The sequence below is a fragment of the Eretmochelys imbricata genome, chromosome 10, assembly GCF_965152235.1.
Source record: "Eretmochelys imbricata isolate rEreImb1 chromosome 10, rEreImb1.hap1, whole genome shotgun sequence".
NCBI classification, from domain to species: Eukaryota; Metazoa; Chordata; order Testudines; family Cheloniidae; genus Eretmochelys; species Eretmochelys imbricata.
Genome location: NC_135581.1, coordinates 8186448 through 8205605, shown reverse-complemented (window position 1 = coordinate 8205605; position 19158 = coordinate 8186448). Strand labels below are relative to the sequence as shown.

Sequence of the window (19158 nt, the reverse complement as noted above, 5' to 3'; positions counted from 1 at the left end):
CAAAACAACCTCTTAAAGGGATTGTCACCTTATTTTCAGACAGTTGTGAGATCTTGTTTTCCCTGTTACAAGCAACGCCTGATGTTTAACATGCCACTGAAGGAGATTGGAGAAGCGATTATCTTTTTTTCAGCTCATAAGCAATTAAGAGGCGTCTTCATTTTGTTTCCCGTTTGCTAACTTTGCGGACTTCATGCCTTTGGCAATTTTTCCTGTCGTTTGTGTGGATTTTTCCAGAGGGGAATATATATCTATTTAAGTGTTGCAAAACCACAAAAACTCACAGGTGGCCTATGGGAGTGTTGGGCCTGAAACAGTTTAGTCTAGATTTCACGTTGATGTCACTTGAAAAGGGTTTGAACTGCCTCTTAGCTTTTTTTGGCCTAAGCTCCCCTCTGAAGGTCAGGAACTGTTAGTGCATATCAGCAGGGTCCCCGTGGACAGTTAATACGCGGCGGCACGCTAGTGCGAGGTAGATATACACCCCACCTTGCCGTGAAGTAAATGTTTGTGTAGACAAGACCATGTTTGCTGTGTAGTGACAATGCCCTGGCCCGTTGCTCACCATGGTTCTGATGTCCACCATCTTAGTGTCCAGTAAGTCACTCACGGTCTGGGAGTAGCATATTCAGCTGGTAGGAGGGAAAGTAGGGGAAGGATGATGGACGGGTGGTGGGGGGGGGAGAATGTGTTTTGCAGCCTGACCTTTCTGGCCATTTGCTAGTGGGGTGACTGGCCTTATATGCTGGGGTTGCCTGTGATATCAGAGGCCTGGACTCTGACCCAGGAGGTCCTTTCCAGTCCTATGGTCCTAAAGGCAGTGGAACAAGGACTTCCCTTTGGCAGCGTGTAGTTCCTCCATTAAAGAAGAAAATTCTGGGAGGGGAGCTGAGATTTTCTTTTGCTGATTTCTGTGATGGTGTAGATAGTTTTTCCAGGTTTCAGAGTAGCAGCCGTGTTAGTCTGTATCCGCAAAAAGAACAGGAGTTCTTGTGGCACCTTAGAGACTGACAAATTTATTTGAGCATAAGCTTTCGTGAGCTACAGCTCACTTCATTGGAGCATTCGATGAAGTGAGCTGTAGCTCACGAAAGCTTATGCTCAAATAAATTTGTCAGTCTCTAAGGTGCCACAAGAACTCCTTTTTCTTTTTGTAGTTTTTCCAGTTATTCTTTCCCCTCCTCTTGCTGTTATTGGCTAAATGAGCCGCTTCCTGGTGTGAAATGACTAGGAGCGGCCCTCTTCTGTGCCAGGTTGCTGGATGTTGGAACTGACAGTGGAGAAGAGCGAGTTTAGGGAATGCTGTTCTGCATAGGACCTGGCCACACCGGTAAAGCTGCTAACGCCGAATATTCTCTTTTGTGAATAAGAGCGAACTGTTCAGTAGAGCTTGGTTTTATCTGATTCCGGACGGGCTTCCTTGATGAGTGTCTTGCATAAGAACTACGTCAGGAGAGGGTCTTTATATAGATTAGCCTACTCAGGGCCAAGGAGTGTGAATCGCAAAGCTGCTTCTGCCCTGGGTCTCCAGACAAGCAGGGTTGAGGGCGTGAAAACTTTAACGGATGTGTCCAGTGTTCCGGACGTCCTGAGGGCAAGCTGGGTCCCATCCAGAATTCTCTCTTTACCATGGACTCACCATATTGGAGGGAGTGGGTCTGTCTCCTTAAGGTGGTTTTTCGCCTTCCTCTGTAGCATGGGGCACGGGTCACTTGCTGGAGGATTCTCTGCTCCTTGAAGTCTTTAAACCACAATTTGAGGACTTCAATAGCTCAGACATAAGTGTGAGGTTTTTCGCAGGAGTGGGTGGGTGAGATTCTGTGGCCTGTGTTGTGCAGGAGGTCGGACTAGATGATCATAATGGTCCCTCCTGACCTGAATATCTCTGAATCTATGAAAAAAAAAGGACTCCAGCTGACTGGTTCTCTTCTGCTCCCTCGTAGGCAAAGCCCATCTACGGCGGTTGGCTGCTGCTGGCACCAGAAGGGACGGACTTTGACAACCCTGTGCACCGTTCCCGGGTAAGGAAAGCAGAATCTTTCTCCTTCTACTCTAGCTGTTGTGGCAGATGAAGCATGGGATGGGGTGGAGGAGGACACATGGGAAGCACAGGGAGGTGTTCCGGGAGGTTTGTTGCTCCTTCGTTATTCCAAACTCCTCTCTCCCACATATTCAGCAGTAATCCAGTCCCACTGCATGTGCCCCGGTTTGCTAGGAGATGTGTTGGCTGACGCTTGGCGTCCCAAGGAAATCAGGCCAAAGGGCAATGCCCCCTGTGCGTGGTGTAGATAGTAATGGAATAGTCTTCTGTCGGTGGGAGAGATCCAGCAGCGAATGGGTTAAGAGACCTTCCCACGTGCTAGAATCGGAAAGGTAAAAGCTGTCCTGCTGGCGGCCAGCAGAATGTGTGCTGACTTTCCTTCCTTCTTTCCAGCTGCAGAGTTGTACTGAGAGCTCTAGGTACGGTCCTGAGATCGCTTCTCTAGGTAGGCGGTTGCTGTAGTTGCCAGTATGATGCTAGGGTCTCGTGCCCGGGAAGGGAAGTGCTGTGAGTGGGACGGTGTCCAAGGCTATGTTTGTAATGTGAGCCATAATGATAAATTATTACTGAGTTGGGCTCAAGCCACAGAATCTGGATCCCAAGTATGAAACCTCCCCCCGCAGTTTAGAGGGAGTTTGGAGCGTTGGTGGGGACCCAGCTTGAATGATCATGTGTCCCTTAGTCAGCATTGTAAATCATACAGGGCAGCGCAGGGCCAAGCAAGTATCTGGCACTGATACTACAGACAAATGGCATTGATGTGGTGGCAAATGGCAACACACAGACATGAGACCACCTAGGCTGCCCGCAAACATGTGGGGTCTTGGCAGGTGTTTGATGGAGTAGGTGGCTCATGCCCATGTCTGCCTCACCAGCCTGGAGACTCGGAGCATTCTAGTGATGCCATTCAGGAGGGTGGCAATCTTGGGGCAGGCCAATTGTAGTTGGCTAGGCACCCCACATGACTGTAAGAAAGAACCATCTTCGTGTTAGCGAGAGACAGTCCAAGTGAGATTCTCCAGCTCCCAGCTGTGTGAAGGCTGGGGATCTGGGGCTGAGACATCCCTGCTGGAGCACAGGAGGTGTGAGACTATAATTCACCTGGGAGGGTGGGGTGAGGCTGCCTGAGATCTGCATGCTGAGAATAAGGGTGGGGTGGGGGAATCTTCCAGTTTCCGTGGAACTTCTCTGGGCCCTAGGCACGCTGGATTTCCCCTAATGCTGCAGGCATAGGACATGCTTGAATAAATGCAGGGGAGGGGGAAGAGGGGGCTGTCAGTCAGGTAGGCTGGGATAATGCACCCTAGACAGAGTGGAGGCTGGTGGTGGGTTTCTGGGGGAAAGAGGAGCTTTGCTAGGGGAGAGAATCACGTTTCCAGTCTAAGGGGCCGAGGTTTGCACCAGTCTCTTGCTTCTCGGCCCAGCGACGGGGTGTTCCAGCCTCCGCTCTTCCCTTTCTCTGTACGTCTGCCTGGCACCAGCATGTGCTCCTCTAATCTTTGCCACCTCGCCTTGGAGCAAATCCTTCTGAGCCACTTCCTGTGTTATCGGAGATGCAGCTGACATAACTCAGGATCTGGCTGCAAATAACGCAGCACTTCTTTGGATGCCCATGTAAGGAAGTCAGACAGTAAATCAGCTTTAGAAAACTCAGACTGGTGTGAGCGAGGGCCTCCCGCGGAGCCCTGGCAGGGTCACCCGACGGGGAACGTGCTTTCTAGAGCTGCTGCTATCCACCCGTCCCCCCCCATTAATGATACTGTGCCATCCTTGACAACGCCGAAAGGTAATGCATGCCAAGGTGTGCTGGGCGGTGTTTGCAGGGCAAACCGCTCCCATGGCCTGATGCATGCCTGAGAGTGTGTCGGTTATAACATGGCCAGGCTGTTCCTCGGCAGGCTGCTGTGCGAGCAGGGTTGGTTTCAGGGGAACCGGGCTCCAGATGGCCAGCTAGATCGCCTTTGAAAACCAGGGCGGCGCTAGTCGCCCTAGTGCTTGGCCAGAGTACATGCATGCTCTGGCAGTGTCCCCCTTCCCTAGGAGTCACCTTCCGCTCCCTGGGAACCCCATGCCGATTGCGGTTCTGCAGCCCACCCCCCACCACGCTGGGTCCCTTCTGCTGCTGATTCGTATACGGCTGGCAGCAGAGCATCCTGAGGATGAAGAGGACTCTGGGTTGTGTGATGTGGCAGAGCTCTCCTTTTGTGGAAGGATCCAGCTCCTTTCTCCCAATGGCCAGACCTAGGAAAGGAAGCTGACTCGATCCATAGCAGTGTTCTGGCCAGCGTGAGAGGGAAAGGAGCTCTGTTTACCAGCCTTGGTGTCTTCTCTTCCAGAAATGGCAGCGCCGGTTCTTCATCCTCTACGAACATGGTCTCCTGCGCTATGCCCTGGACGAGATGGTAAGTGGCACCTCCTGGAGGTGGGCGTCCCCTGCTCCCTGTTTATTTCCCTGGTGTGCTGGCTGCCTCCTCCGTGCTGCTGAGATGGAGGGCTGGAAACGGGCCGCAGCCCGCCCTGTGGCGGCTGAGCGAAGCCCGTGGCGGCTGGCGCACTGAGGACTGTGATCGCCGGGAGCGGCGTTGGGTATGGCTGGCATGAGGCCAGGCTTTGCCAGACAGTTGCAGAGCGTGGCAAACAGCCCTGTGCCACACAGCCTGGGGGCCTGAGGAGCAGAGTGGCTGTGCTGGGCTTTGGTGCGGGGCTGGCCTTGGCGGAAACGGGTCCCTGAGGCAGGGCCTGAAGCGTCAAGTCTAGCTTGGTCAGGGTGTATCACAGTCAGTGTCTGGCCTGGCCCTAGAGATTCCAGCCTTGGCCCCTTCAGGCCTGAAGCCATTGCTGCTGACCGGCAGGTCCCTTACTGGGTAGGAGGAGGGGCTGGCTCAAACGGGAGCTCTGCCCGTGGAGGGGAAGCGTGTGTGCCTCAGGTTCTCACAAGGGCAATGGGAAAGGGATGGTGTGCCCACCCCCCACCATGATCCCAAATGTTGGAGGCACGTGGGAAATGTGCAGTGCCTGCTCTCCGGCTGGCGGGAGGGGAATGGGTCGCCCCAGGAGGCCTGGACTGAGACAGCATGGCCCCGTTCCAGGGATCCTTCCTGTTCCTAGAGTCTCTTGGTTTCCTTGCTGGGTGTTTTGGGCTGTTGGAGGATTGTGGCTGTGAAGCATCAGACCCTTCTGTAGCAGTGCCCAGAAAAAGTAGGTCAGTTGGGACGTTTCCCTGCTTCTCTCTCCTTCGCAGGGACTTGGATTCCTGTGATCTGGGCGGCAGGGCTCCATTCACCATGAAAACCCGCTCTTGTGCGAGCGGAGCTGCAGCTCTGGGTCGTTTGGCCAGCTCCGGCATGATTGGCTGGGGCTGCGGCTTTTATCCTCCAGAGTTAAACAAGCCCGAGGGTTTTATGTCTCCCTGTGCTGGGCCTAGCGCTTTCCTGTTCCAAGGGGGAGGTGTTCTGGGGGGGGGTGTGTGAGTGTGTGCGACAGGGCTGTGCAAAGGCAGGCGTGTTGGGGCGGTGTGTGCAAGTACATGCATGTCGTGGGGCCGGGTCTGGGGGAGTGTGTGAGAGGCTCAGTCACACTGTGTGTCTGGGGTGGAGGGCGCCTTTTAGCTTCCCAGCTCTCCCCTGCCCCGGGGCAGAGTGGGCTGGGTGACGTGCTTTTACACGATGGCTTGTACCCAGAGGGAGCGGATCCGTGCTCTGAGCCTGCCTGTGCCCCACTTGCTGTCTGCAAACTGGGCTCTTCGCCCGACCCTGAATTGCTGCTTAGTGTTAGCTCCCTGTGGCTGCAATAGCTCTGAGCTGGCGTTTCCCTGCCCTTCTGGGGAATGGGCCTTGCATTCCACACTCCCTGCAGACACTTCACCTCCCCACCCATGGGGCGCTGTCCTTGAATGGCTTCCCTGCCAACGCCCCCTCGTTCCATGTCGGGACATCCCCAGGGCAATTATTTGCAAGAATTTGAGCCTGCATGTGAAAACAAAGGACGCAATTTCCAAAGCGGGTCTCTGTCTCGCTCTCTTTCTCTTCTCTTCTGGGGGTTGATCCAAGTCCCCTAAATAATTTACACTGCTCAGGCAGGAGCAGCAGAGCCTTGCAATACATTTTTAGTATCTCGGCAACCTGGCTGGGGTAATATGTCAGGGGGGATACAAACGGAAGGCTATGCTCTGCTGGCTTATAGAGAAGAGACCAAATCCTAGGAAGACCCAGGGCCCAGGAGGGAGGATTAGGGGGATGCTGGGAAACTCTCTGCTTGCTTAGTGGCTCCGCTGGCCTATTCAGAAGGCCTTTAAAAGCTGTATCGAGGCTGGTTTATTTCCATAGGCCCTGTATAGGGGTGATCCCAGTGGGCTGGCGCTGCTGGTGGCAGCATGGCCTAGTGGCTATGCTGCAAGGTGTGTAGTCTCTGAATTTCTTGGTGGTGTTGGTGTCTCGAGAGCTCATGTAGGGCTGAGGGTCGCCCATGCTGGTTTCCTGGGAGCAAGATGCAGCCCCACGCTCGCTGGGATGCTTAAGAGAGTCCACGTAACTGAGGCTTCGTCTGTATTAGGGCTTCAGCTTCCAATGTTAACTGTGCTGGTGCAAACACTGTTTACACCGGTCCGGTGTAACTTGCACCAGTGCAGCCTACTCTGATTTGCACACGTACACGTCCTGGTTTACACCGTTTGCTAAGGGTTTGCTCTGTTGCAGCTAGCTTAAGTTCTGAGTAGCTGAGGCCTGAATGAGGCTCCTTATCTGTGTGGCAGGGACTGGCCCACTCTAACCAGCGTGGTCCATCAGAGCTCACCTTTTCGGGCACTCTTCCCCATATGAGGTTTAACATGCTTGGCCTGAGATGACTGGGGTTCCCTTCCCATTGCTGTGTTAGTGGCTCTAGCCAAAGAGGAATGCTCTTTAGTCATGGGAGTTGGTTGCAACCACAGGCTGAACAAGCAGCCCTCTTTGCAAAGAGCATGGGAAACTGAGGCACAGAGGGGTGGCGTGACCTGCTCAGAGGTCACCCAGCCAGTCAGGAACAGAACTGCTGACTCCCAACTCTGTGCCCTGTCCTGACCCTTGCTGCCCCTCGCGCCTGTGCAGGAGGATGGTAGGTCTGAACTCCTGCATTCAGGTGCTGAAGGGAATTGGGTGTGCAATTGCTAACTGGAAGTGCTGGTGGCCCAGGCCGCCCTATGCTGCAGGGGAACAGTGCTTGATGAAGGGCAAAGAGGTCAAACCACAATTCCCCAGGTACCTCGTGGGCTGGCAGAGCTTAAAGGGAAAAGATGGAAAAACAAACAAGTAGAAAGCGAGGGAAATGCATGTGAATGTGTGTAATAGAAGTCTGGGTCTATGGGTAAGCTGGATCCCTCTGCGCAGACCCAAGACAGCTTCCCACATGCAAGTGTCTTATCGGTTCTTTGACTGGCTGGCTTTCCTGCTCTCTCCCAGTTCTAAAACCTCCCTCTTTGCAGGAGCAGAGGAAGGGCTAGAGGCGAAGGCGCCAACTCGGCATGAACTCCTGATCCTGCTCTTATTCTATGACGGAGTTCCTTAAAACTGACCGATGGTGCCTAATGGAATCTGCCCCAGACCCTTACTTTCAGCAGTGTGCGTAATGTCTCTTCTCTCCGGAGTGGGGTGAGCTCCAGGTCTGTGGAAGATTACTTTAGCCTTCGGATTGCTCTGCTAACGCGTCCTGAGAATGAGGATCAGCCTTGGCAGTGGACAGAGCACTGGCCTAGGGCTCCTAGGTTCTATTTCCAGCTCTGCCACTGGCCTGGTGCTTGACCTTGGACAAGTCACTTCACTCCTCTGTGCCTCAGTTTCCCCATCTGTAAAATGCAGGTGGGGATACTCCTTAGAAAAGATCTATAGTTGAAAAGCGCTCTAGAAGAGGCAGCTTTTTTTTATGTTGAACATTCATGTCTTGCTTGGTGGCCCCAACATGGTGCGGGGGGGTGTCTCCCCCTGCAGTGTCTGGTCAGGCTCTGGGGCTCAGTCTTCAGTTTTAGGCTTTGCAGCAGGAGGAGCACCCCTGGGAGGTCTGTGTCCAGCATGGAAAGCTCTGATGATGCCGGCAGTACAGCGAGCAAGTGTCAAAGGGAGCAGTAGGAACCTAGTGGTGATTGCTCTGCCCCATGGACAGAGCGTGCTGGCTGAGTGCCTTTGGTGTGGCTAGGGCAGCATCGCTTACCATGGGGTCTGAGCAATCACAGTGCTACCTGCTAAATGGTGGGGCCTGTAGCTGTGACTCTGTGATGTAGACAGAGGGCTGTATTCCTCCAGGCTCTCAGCTGCCACGCAGTGGGGAGAGGGGGAGCCCTACGATGGGGGGTTCTTGATGGGAGACCTTGATTCTGGGTGAAGGGGCTGTGTCTTGCCCCACATCTGGGATGTGATGTTCCAAACCCCCTGAGGTCAGCAGAAGGAGGTAGTCCTCTCTCTTCTCCCCTGCCCTGGCTGGTTCAGAGCCCACCCTCCAGCTTGTTCTGACATGTTCTGCAAAAATACCCCGCCAGCCTTTCCCAAAGAGTAACCCCTCTGCACCCTGGCTGGCATTCAGACTGATTTAAAGGTATCGCCGCTTCAATGCAAGAGCCTGTAGGTGGCTGCCCGGTGATTGCCATCCTGCCTGGTCTGAGCGTGACCGCTGGACACAGCTGTGGTGGGGAGAGCTATGGGCCAACTGCAGCTCTGCTAGGATCTCCTGCCGACTGTCTCTCTCCTCTGCTCACCTGGGTGAACAAACATGGGCAGACCTCTTGGCCTGCTGCACAGCGCCCCCTCCAGTTAATTGGAGTCTCTGCATGCACTGGTCAGGTGGGTGTTCCGGTGTGAGAGAAGGTGGTTTGGGGCTTGACTCGCAGCCTGGCTGGTGGATATTTTGCAGGGATTGTGGAGCAGAGGGACTTTCTGTCTCAGGACAAAGCCATGGCCAAGAGGAGACAAAGGGGTTATTTATCTGGTACGCCAAGGTCTAAAGGCAGGGAGGAGATATGGAAGAAGAGGGTGATCTTTCTCCCTGTGCAGAGTATGGGAAAACCTCATGCTGAGCATCCTCTGCTTGACCCTGGGGGAGTTGTGTTTGCAGAACGGCCAGTCCCTGAACCTTTGGGATCCAATGCCAGATCTGTTAGCGCATGGACTCCGAGGAACAAGGGGACCCTGACTCCCCTCCCCTTCCTTCTCACTCCAGTCGCACCAGTGCCAAAGTGAGCTTGTTCTGAGCTGGCCCGTCCTGGAAACTACGGGGGTTCATGTAACCCTGGAGCCCTCGTTCCAGAGGCAGATTTATCCTCCGTGGATCAGAGCTGGGTTATCTGGGAGTCAGTACATGCTGAGCTCTTGGTCTGGTTTTGTCTGTCTTGCGTGCTGGGAGGCATGTTTACAATGGGCTCAGATAATTCCTGCAAGGATTTTCTGCAGGTCGTGCTGGGTAAATCCCGTGCATCGCAGTGGAAGTTTCCATTGAGTCCCCTGTCCTGTGCAACTCATTCTTGCAGGGTATTGCCAGAAAAGGCTCTTTGCTTGGTTGCTCGGACAGTAGCTTTGTGGGGGGCGCACCGAACCCCTTTGAGTCAGATACATGGGACTGAGCGTGAAGCATCATTCCTTGGAGGCCTCTGGCTAAGCCACAGGCTGGAGCTTCTAGCTCCTTACTTAGCTCAAGAGAGACAGATTGCACGTGGGTTCCTCATTTTATTCTTTGCTGCTTTTGACAGTCACTTATTTTGCTGTGTCTCGTGGGCTGGGCTGTTTCCCCTTCCTTTATACCATAAGGCCACTAGCTCACACCTATCAGTAAAAACCGTGGTGAGGAAAATAAACTCTCCTTGTCTATGCAAGCTCTCTTGGTGTTTAAGCCAGGATCCCAGGCTCATCTGGGTGGATTCTGTCTTCCAAGTAACCAGGAAAATCTGGTGTGAGCTGAAGAGGGACTGTGCAAATGGGAAATGAAGTACTAGGGCTGAAGTCCCCGATTCAGCAAAGCACATAAGCAGGTGCTTTACTGTAAGTTCTCTGCTGAATCAGAACCTGAACTGGTCCTTCTAACATACCTCTGGCTTTACTGATGCTCTGCGAGGGTTGGCTGGAGTTGCGGGGGAGGGCAAAGGGGAGAAGGCAAACAGAGAGTGGGGTCCCCAAGGAGTGCAGGTCTATCAGACTTGCTGTGGTTCTTTGGTAAGTTTCGTGTAGTCTTAGGTGATTCCCAGACTCCATCACCAGCTGTGTCCTGGAGTTCCTCTGCGTGGGGAGCTACGAATGTCGCTTGGATTTTGAACCCAAGCCCCCCACCTGTGTGCAGTGAGACTGGCATGAGTGTGAGAAGGGGGCAGAATTAGCTTCCTTCATTAGTCAGGTGGGTTTTTTCCTCCTTGTTCCCCAAGGCTCGGCCAAGGCCCATCTTTTCCCTGGCTGTAGGGGAGAGGAAGGAGGAACCTCAGTCGGCAACAGTGGTTGGAGATTCCAGCTCCTCTCTCCAGCAGCCAGGCTTGGAACGGGCCCAAGCGGGAAACAAGGGCAACACAAAGGTGCTGTCTTTCATTCAGCAGAACTTGGCACAGCTCAGGGGAACGTAGGCAAGGGGGGTTGGAAGCAGGGCCAGAATCTCAAAGGATCAGGAGTCGCTTACAAAAAAACCAAACCCACCAAAAGATGAGGTCCGTGCTCACTGGCCCCCCAAGCAGAGTAAATGATCGAAGCTGTATCAAGGCCTCCAGATGTAGCTTGTTTATAGCAGGATTGCAGCTGCACTGAGCCAGACCTGCTTGTTGCAGGGCTGAGGCAGGGAGGATGGGGGGAGGGGTTGTTCTCCTTAGCTGCTTGGTGCTTGAGAAAGCAGAGATTGTGCTGCCCTTAGCCTCGAGGCAGATGCTCCAGGGGCAGTTGAGACTCCTGTTCTCAACCTGGAGCCATCCCCCCATTGCAGAAGTTGTTTAGATTCATTGATGGCCTGTGCAGATTCCCTCCTCTAAAGCCTTTCCAAGGACCGGATTCATGTGTGTGTGGGTGGTTGGGTCCTTCTAACATCCCTCGTTTCCCCTTCCTCCCCGCAAAGTGCACCCTGTAGGTAACACACGGGTGACCCGTGTACACAGGACTGGTTTGCAGCACCGCAGGCTTGTTGGCTGGGGTGATACCCTGGCGATGGTTTTGCATCCTGGCTGCAGGCAACCCGTGCATGGAGGTGGGCTAGCATTATCAGACCTGCTCCCACTTGCCTGTTAGGACCCTTTGACTAGCCCCAGGCACTGGATTCCCGGGGTAATGGAGGGATCTGGTGAGATCCTTGGAACCCAGAGGTGCTAGCCCGGCCGTGGGAGCAACCTGCTTTGGGAGGAAGCTGATGCAATGTGGCCTCCAACCTCACCATTGAAGTATTCAGCAAATTAAGGAGCTGCCGGCTATGGAGCCGGTAACTGAGTCCAGATGAGGCTCCCGCAGGAAGGGAAAAGAACCCGAAAAGTGGGCGGCTCATTGGCAAAGAGAAGCAGATGCTTGCGGGTGATGCTGTGGTGTTGCAGCCCTGGATCGTGACATGTTCTGAGGTGCTTTGTCTCTCCTCCGCAGCAGTGACCTGGGGAGGGGGTCAGCTTCGCACATGTGCTCCGTAGAGAAAAAGATGGCTGCAAAGCCAGGGCAGGGTAGCTCTCCCCTCACATGCATGCCCAGGGTAAGGTCCATGAGTTGCTGTGAAAGGTGCAGGTACTGTGGTGTTCATAACCCTCATCACTGAGAGAGCTGGTTAACTCGCTGCTGTAAAGCATTTCTCTGTTTAACCTGCTACACACCCTGTTCTCTCCTGCTTTGTTGCCTGGCCTCAGCCAGCTGCCCTTCGAGCGTCTCCCAAGCACGTGGGTAGAAACCTTGGTGGTGTGTATTGGATTCCCCTCCCTGGGCCTCCACCTGGCCCCCTCCCCCTTTGTCTGTGAGGCCAGTGCTGCTGTTTGTTTGTATTACCGCAGCCCCTGGGAGCCCTAGTCATGGCCCTGGGCCCTGTTACGCTAGGGGCTGTACAAACCCTGAACAAAAAGATGGTCTCTGCCCCCAAGCGGCTTTCAATCAAAGTATGAGATAAGAGACAACAGATGGATACAGACAGACTCAAGGAAACAACAGGATAGTTTTGTTCAGTGCGATAGTCTCGGCAAGGCAGCTGGTGTGCTGAGAGCAATTGTCAAGTTTTTCATAGGCCTCCTGGCAAAGGGGAGTTTTCAGGAGGGATTTGTAGGTGGATAATGGAGGTAGCTTGATCATGCCTGTCTCCGACACCTCCAGGCCCTCCGCGTAGGGCCTAATCTGCCCCACTTTGCCCCTCGTGTGTTTTTATTATCCCCTGGGGGCTTCCTTAGCTGGACTGGCACTTAGGGGCTCCCAAGGAACGCAGCAGCTGTGGGACGAGTGGGACCCACTAGCAGCTGGACTGAGACCTCCCAAGCAGTTGCAGGACTGTATTGAGTTGTGCTAACTTGAACCTTCTAGACATGAATTTTGTGGCTTTGGCAATTTCTGCTCTTCTTAGAAGTGTGGGGGGTGGAGGGGGAGGGGCGGTTGCAAATGCGAGAGGAGCCGTTACTTACAGAAGGTGACGGCTGACCTCACGCTTGGTTTGGGGGAAAGAAGTCCCGATCGCTTTGTTTTGGATCACTCGCTTTTTGTTCTTAGGGAGCTGAGTTATTTATCCAGCCTCTTGACAGAGGAGCTTTTTGCAAAGTACACTCCTAGTGACCTTCCTGCAGCAAAGGGCACATCTGTTTCGGAGCTAGGGTCAGCTCTTAATGAGACATCGGCCTGTATTCGGAACGGCTGACCATGATCTTTGTTTTGGGGCTGGGGGTGCGAAGGGTATGGGGGGTGGAGAGCAGGTAGCGTACATGCCAGGATGTCCGCTATGGTTCTCCCACAGTTCTCAGGATGCATTCGTTAGGCTGGGCTGCTTGTTGAAAATGTTGGTGATTTGTTCAACTGGCACTTACCTTAGGAATCTTCTCTTTTAATCCACTGTGTAGAGACCGAAATACCATATGACGGCTGTCTGCGGGACAGGACGTGTGTGTTGGGGTGGGAAGGCACTGCTTTTAGAAATGGTGTTGTCTCGAGAGTACACTCTTTGGCACTGAAGCTCTGACAACTGGCCTAGCTAGGAGGCAAAACAAGTGGAAATACTCCGCCTTGCAGCAGCAGCTGAATGTGGACAAGCTGTAATTAGACTTGACTGAAGAGAAGAATGTCTGATCCTCCAGGGGGGTGGCTGGCTGGCCCCCAATTCTTTGTCTCTTGTGAGCTCCCAACAGGGAATGGCATTGCAGTGGGACAGTGTGTGCTTGGCCTCTGCTCTCCTGCAGACCTGAGCTGGAATCACAAAGTGAAAATTGAGCCTTAATGGCCTTCTGGCCTCCTCATAACACCTACCACTGATTTCAGCATTGGTTGGCTGTGTCTGCTTAGGACGAGAATAGCACACGGCTTACGGGTCAGGGTTGGAAGGGCATTGACTTGGTTGCATGAGGGAAGCTAGCATGGTGCCTGACCTTGCTGTGCCCCACTTTGGCTGGTACTGTTGCATGTTCTTCACTTCCATCATGGGCACAACCAAAAATGAAGGCATGATTGTTCTCCTGTTTAATGAGTGGGATTGGAGATGGGGTGACATGGGCTAGTTTAAGGTGGCTCTGTTCCAGAAATGTAGTCCTGCTCCGTTTTGCACTGGTTTTGTAACATAGTCTGGTGACCACCAGTGGTTGATGTGGCCATCAAAAGCCTTCCCTCTGGTGACCCAGGTCCCCAGACACAAAAGGTGTGTTTTGAGACAAGACCAGTTTGGTGCTTCACCTTTATCAAAGGGTGAATATAACTGTCAAGGTTGTAGCAAGGCTTATAGATTCCAAGGCCAGAAGGGACCATTGTGATCATCTCATCTGACTTCCGGCATAATGCAGGTCATGGAACTTCCTCAGACTAATTCCTAGAGCAGATCTGCTAGAAAAACATCCCACCTTGATTTGAAAATTGGCAGTGATGGAGAATCCACCAGGATGGTTGGTAAATTATTGTTCGCTTGTGTGACGTGTCAAACATTTCACTGCAAGGGTCTAAAACTCCCATGGCTGCTGGCTCTGCGTGGCTTGGGGACCTTCTCTGATGGGTGACTGCTCTCTCTCGAAGATCTGTCAGTCTGACAGATATAACGCACGCTCCATAAGGCCCCTTCTCAGATCCGGATGTGTTTTTGTTTTATAGGATGAGTTTCATAGTGGACTTCAGTAAAGCAAGAAGCCAGCATGCTGGCTGATGTAGGGTGGGCTGGCAAGGGGAGACCCAAGAGTGTGTGTGTTATCTGGGTGATTCATCGCAAATGCGCTCTCTGGCCCAGTGGACTGTCCTGTTATGGCTGTAGCTTAGTAAGTCGGGGAAGACCGTGAAACATAGCTAAGCAATTCTGGAATCAACCCCTTGCAGCATCTCTAGCCACGTGCCATACAAAGATGAGTGCCCGAACTAGTGACCTTCTGGTTGGATTGGCTGTGTGGAATCGTAATGTTTTGGGTGCTCTGATTCCTCTGACTCATGCCCTGGCCTTCCTGCTCCAATTCTGTTACCTTTTTTTTTTTTTTTTTTTTTTTTTTTTTCAAGTGCACTCCTGAAATTTGACCAGGTATAAATTGCAACTTGTTCTTTTCGAAGTCCAGCAAATTCAGCTGGAAAGTAAGTTGAAGGAGCCAATAGCTGTGGGATTGGAGTGGCTTTGTGGATTTGCATGCCGGCATGGCATGTAGATTTTAAAACTTCTGCCTGTCTCTCTGGTGGTTCAAGACAGTTCTGTCTCTGCGCTAAAAGGCCACCAGTTATGTAATGGTCTCATTGTTGGTGACGGGGCCACAACATGTCTTTCAAAGCATCCTCTGTCTGACCCTGTGGCTGCTGGATCTCTTGTGGCTCTGTATCAGAATGGGGCTGTTGATTTTTTTTTTTTTATTTTAAATAAAGCCTAATTCTGGGTGTCGTGATCTACAGGTTACAAAGAGCACGCACCTGCAGATTCATGGCTGCAGGCTTTAAGTAAAATCCGCATCGCCACTTGATGTGGAGTGTGCCACCAGCTTTGACCCAGGCGCACCAACCCATTCATCTCCCAGGCTTTAGCGCGGTGAACTTGAGAGGCTTCCATGGTATAATAACAGTGTCAGCGTGCCAGCTATAACCACAGGGCAGGACTGCTCGCTGCACTGAGGTTTGGAGGGAAGAGGCTGCACACAGAAGGACGCTCTCACCTCTGGGATTGGTTGTTGGTGGCGCTTCTCTCGTTGTGAGACCCAAGTAATGCTCTCAGGACTTGCCTTGAGGACTGTCTTCCAAATGCAGGCCTGGACCTGGGAGGAAATGGCACCTTGCCTCCCCTGCCCCAGGCTCAGCCCTACTTTTTGTTCCAAGCACTTCTCCTGGGCTAGACTCCAACTACGCTCTGGTTAGCTCCTGCTTGGTCTTCTTGCTGCATGGCTGTCCTCGTAGGCCGCTCTGATGACCCGTCCTGGAGCAGCTCTGAGACAGCAGGTCCAGCCTGTGGATTGCAAACCAGCTAACAAGTCCCATGTGGATTTTCCGGGCCAGAAACGATGCTGCTGGTGCAGAGAGGACGCCGATGAGATTGAGTGAACTGTGGGAGGACGGCTGGCCGCTACTGCGGAACCGCCTCAAGGCCTGTTTGGGAAACAAGGCCTTGTGAGGAAGCCAAAATGTTCCAAGCGGGAGATGTTTGTAACTGGGCCTGGCTGCCATTGTCAGTGGAGAGGCCAAGGATGGCATGTGCATGTCGGGGCACGTAGGGCGAATTCCTCCCGCCCCATGAAGAATCCGTGCAAGGCAGGGTAAAGGAGAGCAGGCAAGGTGTGGTGTTGGGAAAGGCGTGCCCTCGTGCTGCGGACAAATTGCTGGCACTGCTCTCCAGGGCTGTCGGCACGGCCCTGCTCCAGCACCAAATACACATGATGTTGTGGAGCCCTGGAACGATGCTCTGTTGCAGTCTCTCTATTTTTGGTGTGCCAAGTGACTGGTGTAGATTTAATGCTTTTGTCAGGTGATTGCTGGTGCAGCAGGGAGGCGGAGAGCATATGCTCTGTTCTGGATGAATGAGAGCGCAGCTTGGTCTCCATGCCCCAGTCAATCCTGGGACAGTACATGCTTACTCTTCATGAGGATGACTTTCTATTTATCTTTTGGGGACAGAGACACCTGTCCTGGGGGACCTGGGCTGAGACCACTATACTTACTGCACAGGGTTCTGTGGCTTTTCGTTTAAAGCCGAACGTCGCTCTTGCAAATCACTCCAGCCATGTTGAGTGATCAGTACAAATAAAGCTTGTGCAGGTTGTGGGAAATAAAACTCAGACAGTCCCCTCCCCCTTTTTATCTCAAACTAAATCTGTTCGGTGAGCTTGCCAGCGTGGTGCTCCCGACTCCGCAGCCCTGGGTATACAGAGCTTGTTCAGACATGCAGAAATTCCTTGGTCGAAAACTTGGGCATATGCAGAGGTTGTGCTGACTTCACCACCACCCCCATGCTGCCTTCTTCTCTTCTCTCCCCCCCCCCCCACCCCACAACCCCTTTCTGCAGCTGCGGGAGGGAGGGGGGTTTGTTCTTGAACAATTGCTCAGTCCTGTTCCCATGCTAAAGCGGCCACAGTGATTATCCCTCAGTGTTAGCTTGCTCATGCCGTTTATAAGCCTACACGCTGGGCCAGATGATGCAAAGGATGGAAACCACTAAAGATTAATCATTTTGGGGGGGATGGGAGGGGGAAGATGGATGACTTATTGCTTGTGAATCCGGCTTCTTGGAGTGACGGGGAGATTCTGCAGGGGAAAGGAACCTCTGCAGCATCAGGAGTCTGTGTGGGTGAATCTCTCTTCCCCGGTCCCTTGGCCAGATGCTGGTGCCACTCTAAGTGGCAGCAGTTGATCATTTCCTCTGCTTTCCTCCCTAGATTAATCGTTCACTAGCACCTGCGTTCACCCCGGCTCCCTAACGCTCTTGTTTTCCTAGGGCCACAGTCCAGCCAAAATGGCTGTAGATCAGGTCCCTGCAAGCAAAGGCCTGGCTTTTGAGCTGTACGTGTGGAGGCGGTTGTCTTTCTAGGGGGCTGGTCAAACTGCAGCTGGAATGCTCTGTATGGTTTGGGGCACCATCAACTAGAGGGGCTGCAAACGGGATTAATAATCTGCAAGGATTGACCGGGAAACTCCAGGGTGGCAGGGTTTGGTTAAGTGCCCATTAAATGTGGAGCGGATAACTGGCTCCAAGTACTTGTAAGGTCTAAATAGCAGGGGAGGAGGGAGAAGATTAGTTTAGAGTGGTCCATGAAGGTGTAATTAGGAATAATGGGATGTAATTGAGCAAAGGGAAATTTAGGCTGGATATCGAATCCCCCTCAGGGAAAAGTCTGTTAGGCTGTGATTAGCCGCCCAAGAAGAGCGCCAGCGGTCCCATTGCTTATGACATGTCAAACTAGCGAGGGCAGAGCGTGGGCCTGGAGAACAGACTGTATGGTATAGTCCGGCCCTGGCCGGGAGAGGACAGATGAGATGACCTGAGAAGGCAGACAAGGGGACGAACCCCAATCCGTTTTGCAACGGCTGTCCCAGATGCAGTACTATAAACTGTTTCCTATAGGGTTTTCGACTGTCTCATAGTGTGGACTGGCCTCAGGTACGGTGACTTGCCCAAAGTCCACTGGAACCTGACACCTGTCCAGTGCTGTGTAAACACTAAACTTCCTTGTGAAATACTCTGCACACCCCAGATTAAACCTCACTGCCGTCTGCAGTGCATAGAGCACTCCTAGGGGCAGTGGGTTTAAGGGCCGTGTGTACAATCCCGTGGATGAGGTGCTGGGGTTGCCAGGCCCGCAGTGGAAATTGGTAACTAGTTACGCCAGCTCTGTGTGATTGCTGCCTATAATTAGGTGTCTAGATCTCTTTATAAATAGATCATTGCTGAATGGGAATATCATTGTAATTCCTACTGGCTTGCAAAGAGAGGAGACAAGTGATGTATGGTTCATTCCTCTTCCTCCTTCACCTGCACGGAGAGGGTGGCTAATTTCCTTACCCCTATCTGGAAAGGTGTCTGATCTGGCTGTGACGGTGCCACATGGGGAATTATTAGTTAAATTGGAAAAGATGGGGATCAATATGAAAATTGAAAGGTGGATAAGGAATTGGTTAAAGGGAAGACTACAGCTGGTCATACTGAAAGGTGAACTGTCAGGCTGGAGGGAGGTTACCAGTGGAGTTCCTCAAGGATCGGTTTTGGGGCCAATCTTATTTAATCTTTTTATTACTGACCTCGGCACAAAAAGCGGGAGTGTGCTAATAAAGTTTGCAGATGATACAAAGCTGGGAGGTATTGCCAATTTAGAGAAGGACCAGGATATCATACAGGAGAATTTGGATGACCTTGTAAACTGGAGTAATAGTAATAGGATGAAATTTAATAGTAAGAAGTGTAAGGTCATGCATTTATGGATTAATAACAAGAATTTTAGTTACAAACTGGGGATGCATCAATTAGAAGTAATGGAGGAGGAGAAGGACCTTAGAGTATTGGTTGACCACAGGATGACTATGAGCCACCGATGTGATACAGCCATGAAAAAAGCTAATGCGGTCTTGGGGTGCATCAGGCAAGGTATTTCCAGTAGAGATAAGGAGGTGTTAGTACCGTTATACAAGGCACTGGTGAGACCTCACCTGGAATACTGTGTGCAGTTCTGGTCTCCCATGTTTAAGAAGGATGAATTCAAACTGGAACAGGTACAGAGAAGGGCTACTAGGATGATCCGAGGAATGGAAAACCTGCCTTATGAAAGGAGACTAAAGGAGCTTGGCTTGTTTAGCCTAACCAAAAGAAGGCTGACGGGAGATAGGATTGCTCTCTGTAAATATATCAGAGGGATAAATACCAGAGAGGGAGAGGAATTATTTAAGCTCGGTACCAATGTGGATACAAGAACAAATGGATATAAACTGGCCATCAGGAAGTTTAGACTTGAAATTAGATGAAGGTTTCTAACCATCAGAGGAGTGAAGTTCTGAAACAGCCTTCCAAGGGAAGCAGTGGGGGCAAAAGACCTA

General features: G+C 52.3%; 1 protein-coding gene across 1 annotated transcript in view; it reads left to right on the top strand.

Moving 5' to 3' along the window:
- Positions 1 to 19158, top strand: part of MPRIP (myosin phosphatase Rho interacting protein) — a 163459-nt gene that overhangs the window by 19953 nt on the left and 124348 nt on the right. Inside the window, exons 2-3 of the mRNA XM_077828413.1 lie at positions 1944 to 2021; positions 4378 to 4443. Coding sequence (XP_077684539.1) covers positions 1944 to 2021; positions 4378 to 4443 — 144 coding nt within the window. The remainder of the gene's footprint in view (positions 1 to 1943; positions 2022 to 4377; positions 4444 to 19158) is intronic.